Raw genomic sequence first — 11,306 nt, forward strand, 5'->3', positions numbered from 1 at the left:
GAGAGAGAGAGAGAGAGAGAGAGAGAGAGAGAGAGAGAGAGAGAGAGAGAGAGAGAGAGAGAGAGAGAGAGAGAGAGATTATTACCCCATTATTTTGTGAATTAATAAAAACGTCTGAACGTTACAATGATTCAATAACCGACAGATTCGTTACACAACACAGAAAAAGACATGATAGAAGAAGCAGTTGGGAGATACAATAGACAGTTTGGAGACAGAAGAAACAGCTAGGAGATAAAAGAAACAGTCGGAACCATACTTTAGACAGACCAGCTGACGCTGTAACCGTCAGGTGCCGTCTTGAGAGGAAGCAGTCCTTGTGACCTTTACTAATAACAGTAATGGTAATAATGTTTTATTTATAAAAAAATACTACATACGTTCTAATTACAAGGTTTACATAGTACATATTTCTACTTTTATAGAATAACTAATAATCAATATAACTCAGCTGCAATATATATATATATATATATATATATATATATATATATATATATATATATATATATATATATATATATATATTATATATATATTAAATTTATATAAACTTATAGGTGTAATTCTATATCCTTTAGATATATTAGAACGCTTGACAAACAAACTCAAATGCATACAAACTGAGTGGATCTTGAACTGATGGCTGTAATACCAAGATAACAGATTTTGGACATGATTTAGTAATTACTTCACTCATATTATTATCATTTTATATTTTAAAGAAGAATACTGTTATAATATTAACATACAAGACTTACCTCTCTTCATTACAAATCATTTGCATAAAATAAGAAGTAAAACAAATACATTTGCATAAAATTAGAAGTAAAACAAATACATTTTGAGTATGTCAATATTTCTAAAGCATTTACACAACATTCAAAATATACTCACACAAAACAGGTTACGAGCACAAGTTAGTCAAGATCGACCAAGCGAGCAAATTGTGACTGAGTAACGTTAAATCAACATAAAATTATCGATGTAGATTCAACGTTACATCAACGCCGTTTGCTCAGATATGCTCGGCGGTGGAATGACCTCCACTACACCGATAAACAACCACTATCAACTTCTCAATGAACTACAACATAAACGAGCGCTTTATATGTTCCACATCACTAATTCGTATTTATAAAAACAATTGGGAATCTGTACATGCGAGGGGACAGCACGGAATTTCTATTATTAAAAAAGAAAAAAAATATATATTCAGCAAACGCTTTTGAATATTGTTAGGTCAAGAACCGTACAATAATGAGACTTCTCCTGATAATGTTCTCACACCAGCCTGTCCTTATAAACAATGGCCAATTGCTCGTCAGTCCAGCCGCCAAATCCCAGTTTATGAATGGTAACAACAGATGACTCACAACTGATTAAGTTGGAGCTTTTCTTAAAGTGTTACGCTCAATTATTATGTTCCAATCGTCCCTACGTTTAATTCTTCAGGCCAGTCATCTAAATATTGGCTAAATTCTCGTTAATCCCGCCCCTAAACCCTGTTTATGAGTTAAAACAATACACAACTTAACTGATTATGTTCGAACATTTCTCAAATAACACTTCGATCACTTCCTATGTTCGATTCGCATCTCCATTAATGCTTCACCCACGTACTGTAAATGCTTATAAATACCAACAGAGGGAAGGGAAAGCGCCAAGCCATTAAGATTATATAGCACTGGGAAGGGGTCAGGATAAGGATTTGGGATGGGACGGAGGAAAGGAATGGTGCCCAACCACTTGGACGGTAGGGGATTGAACGCCGACCTGCATGAAACGAGACCGTCGCTTTACCGTCCCAGCCCAAGTGGTTGGACAAAAGAAAAGCACTGTCTTGTGTTCTTTGTTTCATGTTCGAGCTATTAACAAAGTCCTAAATACCAACAAAACCTGAACACTTAACCTAACCTCAGCATAATTATACACTCAATTCAAATATGATAAATTTGATTTAGTTTTGATAAATTTTATAAATTTAGTAGTTAAAATTAAGAAATGCGTCATATACATATACATTGGTGAGTGGGAAAGAAGCATTAATCAGACGGTATTAAATACCGCTAGTCCAGCGAACAAACATGCCAGGGTGCATGGAGCTCAATAATAGATATTCAGTGCTTTCCTGATATTTATCTTCAAGAGAACCAGCAGTTAGGTGAGTCGGAAAAACATCTGTTATACAGTTTTGATTTCGAAATAACACAGATTAGGATTTGTTCGACAAAGACATTATTGAACAAGTAGCCTAGTCAGCAAATAACGTTAATAACAATTTTTTTTTTAATTTATTGTCTTGTCCAGAAATGTTCCCCGTTGCTGAAAGCGAACTTTCCAATAATCCCTTTCTCGAGCAAAACTTGAGTTACGGGAAGAAACACATACGAGCTTAAACCTTCAATACTTCAATAAAAGACAGACCAACACTTTTTTTTTTTTATTTTACTTTCGTTCCTGTTATTATAAGTATTTTTGTGACGCATTTATGTGTTTACTTGGTTGTATTGTTTTCGTCTTATGTGTCCTGTGTTTGGTTTGATTTGTTGAATCTGTTTCATTTAATGTATTAGTGCTCAGCCCCTGGGCTCCTGTTGGGTTAGATTTATCTGTCGAAATTATATGTGCTGTTTTTTGTTGGTATTCTGCTTGTATACTATTTTGGTTAGTTTGGATCTGTTGTTTATCGCTGTGGTTAAGTTCACTGCCTGTGGAATTAGCTGCCGGATATATTTTCACGGTACGAGATAATAGAGCCTAAGTAAGCGTCATGGCGCTGAATTCAAGATGGCTTCTACATAGGCTACGTATATACGTTTATAGGTACTTTTGTGAGGGGAAAACGCAAGTATGAGGTTAATTAATGTAGCATTATTGCCTCATACCGTGACACTAGCGGCCTGAGATACATATACACGGGGCGCAGTGAACCTAACATCAACCCCTTCATTATATATATCTGTGTTATGTTTGATTTGTTTCCCAGTTCGAGTTTTCGATGAGATTCACTCGTGTGGTCAGTTGGGTTTTGTTTTGTTCCATACAACAGTGATGTGAAGCTTGTTTGTTTGTTGCTGCTAAATGTTTAGGCGTAGTTTTGTTGCTGTTTAAAGCTTAGATCATTAGCAAGGGCAATGACTCGCGATGAGCTTCACCTCGCTCGCAGTTGAGAAACCCCGTTCTTAGCCGAGAAATCACGTTTTAAGTTGAGAAACCTAGCTTTTAGGTGAGAAACCTAGTTCTCAGCTAAGGTTGGAGGGCGGCGGTGAACTACGCCACTCCACCACAGAGTCCACGGAGGCGTTGGAAGTCCAGAAGGTGGAGTGGACGTCGACAACGACCTCCTTCTCCACAGGATAGTCTGGTGAGGCGAAGCGGGCGTGGCCGCTGGAGAAGGACAAGCGGTGGTGAGCGGAGGAGACGCTGCTGGGGTCGCCGCAGTCTGGGGGCCTGCGTCATGGGTGGCTGATAACATGCTTGACGAGGTGCTGCGGCAGCCTACGGGAGGTGCTGACGGCGTAGCTGGGAGGTTCTTCGGGAGTATTGCTGGCGGAAGAACAAAAAATGAATTAACCAAAATAAACATTTGCAAATACTGTACCTTCAATTTTTGCTCTACCATTATTCAGACTCGAGCTCTTATTGGGATTAATGATTTTACCAATGATTTGCCTTAGTGGTATCCAAGCATGAAGTCCAACTAGCCGTAGCCATTCCAATTTCTATTGTCAAAACCACACTCCAAGAAATTAGATATGGCAGAAGAGAATTCGCACACACTCCAAGGTCAGGCACCATAAGTACTGTGGGTTATGGTCTCTTTACAACTGAGCACTATACTGCACGGACAGCACTGCGCGTCCACCAGATAATGTGGCACAATAACATACAGAATAAAGCTGTGCTATCGGTAGGACGAGGACCTTGATTCTTGTAGGGTCGGCGTTCGATATCCGATGGTCTAAATGGTTGGGCACAGTTTCTTCCCGCCACCCTATCCCAACCCCTTGTCCTCATATCCCAGCCCCTTGTCCTCATATCCCAGCCCCTTGTCCTCATATCCCAGCCCCTTGTCCTCATATCCCAGCCCCTTGTCCTCATATCCCAGCCCCTTGTCCTCATATCTCAGCCCCTTGTGCTCATATCCCAGCCCCCTTGTGCTCATATCCCAGCCCCTTGTGCTCATATCCCAGCCCCTTGTCCTCATATCCCAGCCCCCCTTGTCCTCATATCCCAGTCCCTTGTCCTTATATCCCAGCCCCCTTGTCCTCATATCCCAGCCCCTTGTCCTCATATCCCAGCCCCCTTGTCCTCATATCCCAGTCCCTTGTCCTTATATCCCAGCCCCCTTGTCCTCATATCCCAGCCCCTTGTCCTCATATCCCAGCTCCTTGTTCTCATATCCCAGCCCGTTGTCCTCATATCCCAGGTCCTTATCCTCATATCCCAGCCCCTTGTCCTCATATCCCAGCTCCTTGTCCTCATATCCCAGTCCCTTGTCCTTATATCCCAGCCCCTTGTCCTAATATCCCAGCCCCCTTGTCCTCATATCCCAGTCCCTTGTCCTTATATCCCAGCCCCTTGTCCTCATATCCCAGCCCCTTGTCCTCATATCCCAGCCTCTCTCTCTCTCTCTCTCTCTCTCTCTCTCTCTCTCTCTCTCTCTCTCTCTCTCTCTCTCTCTCTCTCTCTCTCTCTCTCTCTCTCTCTCTCTCTCTCTCTCTCTTTTCCTGCTTGTCATTTTCAGTTTATCACAGTTCCTCTTTACATGTGAGGGGGTAGATTATGTCACGTCATATCTCCTCTCACCCCCCACCCTTCCCCTCTTCCCTCCTCCTGCTCCCGACCCTCTCCCACCCTCTCTTTCCACCCACTCTCCCACCCTCTCCCTACACCCACCCTCTCTCTCCCACCCCTGCTGTTCCCTTTAATCTCCTTGCATTTCTTCATTCCCTCACTGCTCTCCCCCAATTTATCTTTAATTCCCTCCCTTTTCTCTCTTTTCTCCTTCGCTCTTCCTATCCTCTCTCTTCGCTCTTCCTATTTTCTCTCTCATCTCTCTCCCCATTCTCTCACTCTCCTGGGAGCCGAGAGATCGATATGCAAGTGGGTAAAAAAGGGCTTAGCGTGGTGAGAGCAAGGAACATCCGCCACTATGACACGGCGCTGTGGAGGTCATTTTCTGTCTTTATCCTCCTCTTCCTTGTTAGAGGTCAATCTCTCCTCTCAGTCTCCCTCTACATGTATGTCTGTCTCTTATATGTCCAGATATGACTCGTCTAAGGAAGTTTGTCACAAGAAGATATTAAAACATGAAGTTAACTGATTATATGAAAGCTCTACCCATTTTGACTGAGTTTCCCTGTACCCAGTATGAATGCTTCACCCTGTACCCAGTATGAATGCTTCACCCTGTACCCAGTATGCATGCTTCACCCTGTACCCAGTATGAATGCTTCACCCTGTACCCAGTATGAATGCTTCACCCTGTACCCAGTATGAATGCTTCACCCTGTACCCAATATGAATACTTCTCCCTGTACCCAGTATGAATGCTTCACCCTGTACCCAGTATGAATGCTTCACTCTGTACCCAATATGAATACTTCTCCCTGTACCCAATATGAATGATTCACCCTGTACCCAATATGAATACTTCTCCCTGTATCCAGTATGAATGCTTCACCCTGTACCCAATATGAATGCTTCACCCTGTACCCAGTATGAATGCTTCACCCTGTACCCTATATCAATACTGAATCCCATATACCCACTCAGGCCTTCTTCTATGCAGATCTATGTCATTGCAAATAGCCTCAACCGGTTATAAGTAAACAATTATCAAACGCAGGCACCAAACCCCTAGAACTGTGTAATATCTTACATCACTGCTTGTGTAAGAGAGCAGTCCAGGAGAGGCGTGACAAAATGGTCCCCCACATGACACCTCGACAGAGCGCATTTCCGAATTTACCTGAGGGCCACCTAGCGGCTTCGACAAGGACAGGAAGCCGGAGGTTTGTCAAAGGTTCCCTCATTTGTCTTTTTATCGAGCTGGATTGTGAAATTTGGCAGTGTGTTTGGCATTTACGGCTTGGGCGGGTAGGCGGTTCCAAGGGTTTATAACCCTGTGGGTTGATCTGACAAACACGTATGTAGGTTAGGTTAGGTTGTATTAGGCGTTAGGCTCGGTTGGATTAGGTTTAGGTTAGTTTAGTGTACATTTTTTTAATTTGAATTTGAACTTTTTTTAGGTAGGCTTGGGTAAGGTTAGATAGGTTTTAAAATCCGTTGACGAACCATCTTGTGTAGGGTGTGACTGGTATCCATTCAGGATACCAGTACAAGAGGGGAAAAAGGCTTAAGATGAGGTATCAGATTCATCAAGGATTGTATCGAGGGACACATGACTCAGAGGGACATTCCAAGATTTCCGATTCTGAAGATTAGGACAAACCAGTTGCCAACTCTATTCAATTTCCTTGTCACTCTGTAAACAGTGCTGAAAAATAGAGTCAATGGTTTTCCCGCTTTCAAAAAAAAATACAACACACTACAGGCTGTATATATATATATATATATATATATATATATATATATATATATATATATATATATATATATATATATATATATAGGTAATATAAATGTCTCTGATGAACTCAGTCACTATACCCTCACTGTAACCTCAGTCACTGTACTCTGACTGTACCAGTCAGTCACTGTATTCTCAGTCACTGTACCCTCTTCATTGCCTGCAAATTGCGCCGTTCTAGTATTATGTGAAATTTTGTGCCTTAAATTTTAGCTGTATTTCCATAGCGCCCCCCGGGAATGGCGGGCAATTTCCCGCGTATATTGGGAGAGTAGCCTGGTGACGCGCGCCGGCGGAATGATGTGTATTCAGGTTAATATTTGGAATACAATTTCTTCGATAATATTATCCATACAAAAATAATACAATTCATATTCAAAATGTTCATACCTAACTGAAGTATTACAGGTCAGTACATCTTAATTTCTAGATTTCCTGCTGGGGGAAGAGGAAATGGAAGATAAAGGAAATGTTCAGAAAGTTAAGTATTAACAATTTTACTATATCGGGGACAGACAAAGAATTCTTTCTACAGACCGGTTATAAGACAACAGGTATAACAGTGGGGGGCATAAACAGTTAGACCACATTGCCCTGTAAGCACTATTAAGAAAGCACTATAATGTTACCTGTAAACCCCTATATAGCGGCTCTGTTGACACCTGAGCCACCGCTCTGTGGGTGGTCGAGGTAGTCAGAGCTCCACTATATCGGAGTTGAAAGTGATGACAACTGAACACTTGCCTGTAAGTGCTCAGGTGTGTCAGTGTCTGGGGAGGTGAGCTCTAGCTCTTTGGCCCTCGACGCCGCCTAGCTTTGTGTAATCCTGTACAGTGTATACAAAACCCACGAGCCGTGTATTTTCTCTCTCATTCAACAGAACTCCAGAGAGAGAGAGTGAAATATATGTAGTAGATATAATAGAGCTAAAGAGATTTGTTAGAAAGGCGGGGTTCAAGAGCTAATAGATCGATTCTGCAGACGCAAATAGCAAATATACACACACACGCACGCACGCACGCACGCACGCACGCACGCACGCACGCACACACACACACACACACACACACACACACACACACACACACACACACACACACACACACACACACACACACACACACACACACACACCACTTGGTTGAGCACCACTTGGCAAATGGAATTTAATGTTAATAAATGTCATGTTATGGAATGTGGAATAGGAGAACATAGACCCCACACAACCTATATATTATGTGAGAAATCTTTAAAGAATTCTGATAAAGAAAGAGATCTAGGAGTGGTTCTAGATAGAAAACTATCACCTGAGGACCACATAAAGAATATTGTGCAAGGAGCCTATGCTATGCTTTCTAACTTCAGAATTGCATTTAAATACATGGATGGCGATATACTAAAGAAATTGTTCATGACTTTTGTTAGGCCAAAGCTAGAATATGCAGCTGTTGTGTGGTGCCCATATCTTAAGAAGCACATCAACAAACTGGAAAAGGTGCAAAGACATGCTACTAAGTGGCTCCCAGAACTGAAGGGCAAGAGCTACGAGGAGAGGTTAGAAGCATTAAATATGCCAAAACTAGAAGACAGAAGAAAAAGAGGTGATATGATCACTACATACAAAATAGTAACAGGAATTGATAAAATCGACAGGGAAGACTTCCTGAGACCTGGAATTTCAAGAACAAGAGGTCATAGATTTAAACTAGCTAAACACAGATGCCGAAGAAATATAAGAAAATTCACCTTCGCAAATAGAGTGGTAGACGGTTGGAACAAGTTAAGTGAGAAGGTGGTGGAGGCCAAGACCGTCAGTAGTTTCAAAGCGTTATATGACAAAGAGTGCTGGGAAGACGGGACACCACGAGCGTAGCTCTCATCCTGTAACTACACTTAGGTAATTACACTTAGGTAATTACACACACACACACACACACACACACACACACACACACACACACACACACACACACACACACACACACACACACACACGACACTGGAACACAGAGGAGTAAGGGAAGAAATGATCACTACCTACAAAATCCTCAGGGGAATCGACCAGGTAGAAAAGGATAAACTATTCAACTCTGGTGGTATGCGAGCAAGGGGACACAGGTGGAAACTGAGTATCCACATGAGCCACAGGGACGTTAGAAAGAACTTTTTCAGTGTCAGAGTAGTTAACAGCTGGAATGCATTAGGCAGTGATGTGGTGGAGGCTGACTCCATACACAGTTTCAAGTGTAGATATGATAGAGCCCAGTAGGCTCAGGAATCTGTACACCAGTTGATTGACAGTTGAGAGGCGGAACCAAAGAGCCAGAGCTCAACCCCCGCAAGCACAACTAGGTGAATACACACTATTTAATATAAAAAAGGGGTGAACAAAAGCGCATAGCAAAGCACAGGGCCTGTAATACACAGGATAATGTTGTAGAACTGGTGGTAATATGTGAGTGTGACGTCACAGATTCATAGCATTGATGTGGCATAGAAACAATGACGCGGCACAGAAACAATGACGTGGCATAGAAACAATGACGTGGCACAGAAACAATGACGTGACATAGAAGCAATGACGCAGTATTGAGGGCAAAAGAAGTAGTAGACAACTGTAGCACAGTCCTATCATAATGAAGACATGGTGGGAATGAACAAAGTGTCTAGACATAGGAACTAAGGAGGAGGACACACACAGAGAAAGACAAGGAAGTGTGTGTGTGCGACATATTAGGAAGCAGCCCGTCCGCCTGTTTAATTAGTACTTATAGCAATGATGTGGACCACTGTACACATACAGTGACGTAATAGACGATTAGAAAGTATCATTTGGTACTATTGAAGCTGATCATGCCAGAAAATGTCTTTATGTTACTAATAAAACTCAACCTAACTATTCTAGGCCAAATATACGCTATCTGAGGATTAATATAATACATATATGTGCTATATGAAGCCTAGGAATATATATAATATTTGTTTTTTAGCTTCATTTTTTCCGGACTCTATATAAAGTGAATAGTACGAAATTATACTATGTAATTGTCCATTACATTAATATACGTATGATGGTGCACATTGTTGCAAAAGTTACTGTCTAAACTGTAGATTGGGTTGAGAAAATGAGAAGAAGGTGGAGGATCAGGGGGAAGGTGAAGGATGAGGGGGAAGGTGAAGGATGAGGGGGGAGGTGAAGGATGAGAGGGTAGGTGGAGGATGAGGGCAGGTCACAGGCAAGAGCAGGAAGGAAGGAGCAGCAGGACAGCACCATATACGAGAGCTTGGGGGGCCTACCTAGCGGTGGTGAAGGGCAGCCCTGGAGGAGTTAGGTTAGGGCTGCCCCGGATAAATAGGGCTGGCCTAGGGCGTGGTGGAGAGGGAGTGGTCAGAGTGCAAGGAAGTCACGCTGCTGCTGTGGCCGCCCGGCACCTTTTCCGCCTCGCATAACGTCTCCCGTTCGATGTCGCCTCGTTCAGCTCGCATGGATCGCCTACAGGCAGGAGAGGTGGGTTAGTGGGCTTGTGGCGGGCCGAGGTGGGTCAGGAGAGGTGGGTTAGTGGGCTTGTGGCGGGCCGAGGTGGGTTAGTGGGCTTGTGGCGGGCCGAGGTGGGTCAGGAGAGGTGGGTTAGTGGGCTTATGGCGGGCCAAGGTGGGTTTGGGACTCGGGACTGGAGTTGGAAGCTGCATTTTTTAACAAAACTTCATTCGCATAAAATATTACACAAATATATTTAATAACAGAACTTAATTAATAAAACAAATATTTGGAAATAAATAGAACTAACCTTACTGACATCAAAAACAGAAAACGTTAAACTAGTTTAACATAATTATTCCTGTTAAATAACTTACAAATAACTGACATATATAACCTGAAAACATTACAGTATAAAATTATATTTATTTCAAACAGAACTGGGAAATTAAGTAAGGTTAAATAGCGATTATGTTTGTATCTTTATTAGAAACACAAAGAAATTCAAATAGCAACAATGTTTGTTGATGGTTCATGGCCTAGGATTTTTTTGTTCAGGATTTAAAGGAAGTTTGGTACTTCCAAAATTAAAATACAATGTATTATTTTTAATCAAAACTTTAGTTTTTGTTATACTCTTTATAATTCCAATAGTACATTGTGTAGATTTTTAGGGGGGTTTCAACAAGACTTTTCTAGCCATAGCAGCATAAGTTCTATCATGTTTCTGAGATAAAAAAGGTTGATTCGCCACACAATACCTTCCAGACATGGCAATAAATGGCCTCACATTATAACTGAAACTGCAGGCAAGAGTTTATAGAACTGGGCGCACCAACTGGGCGTAACAGTCTCCGTGGTGTAGTGGTAAGACACTCGCCTGGCGTTCCGCGAGCGCTATGTCATGGGTTCGTATCCTGGCCGGGGAGGATTTACTGGGCGCAATTCCTTAACTGTAGCCTCTGTTTAACGCAACAGTAAAATGTGTACTTGGTTGTAACAACGATTCTTCGCGGCAGGGGGTCGTATTCCAGGGACCTGCCCGAAACGCTACGCGTACTAGTGGCTGTACAAGAATGTATCAACTCTTGTATATATCTCAAAAAAAAAAAAAAAAAAAAAAAAAAAAATTGAAATTAATGCGCAACCCGTCCTCCTAATAGAACGTCACATTTTGACGTATACTCTCCCTAAGCTGAAAAATTGTCGTACTAGAAAATGGTAGCGGCA

The 11,306-nt window shown here is 42.0% G+C and overlaps 1 protein-coding gene across 1 annotated transcript in view; it reads right to left on the minus strand.

Annotated features, from left to right (window-relative positions):
• The window catches only part of LOC138353860 (uncharacterized), a 25,471-nt gene continuing 14,165 nt past the window's right edge, over positions 1-11,306 (minus strand). The window contains exon 5 of the mRNA XM_069307290.1: positions 1-3,549. Within this exon, the coding sequence (XP_069163391.1) occupies positions 3,459-3,549 (91 nt within the window). The 3' untranslated portion in view covers positions 1-3,458. The remainder of the gene's footprint in view (positions 3,550-11,306) is intronic.

This window comes from Procambarus clarkii, chromosome 60 (genome assembly GCF_040958095.1).
Source record: "Procambarus clarkii isolate CNS0578487 chromosome 60, FALCON_Pclarkii_2.0, whole genome shotgun sequence".
NCBI classification, from domain to species: domain Eukaryota; kingdom Metazoa; phylum Arthropoda; class Malacostraca; order Decapoda; family Cambaridae; genus Procambarus; species Procambarus clarkii.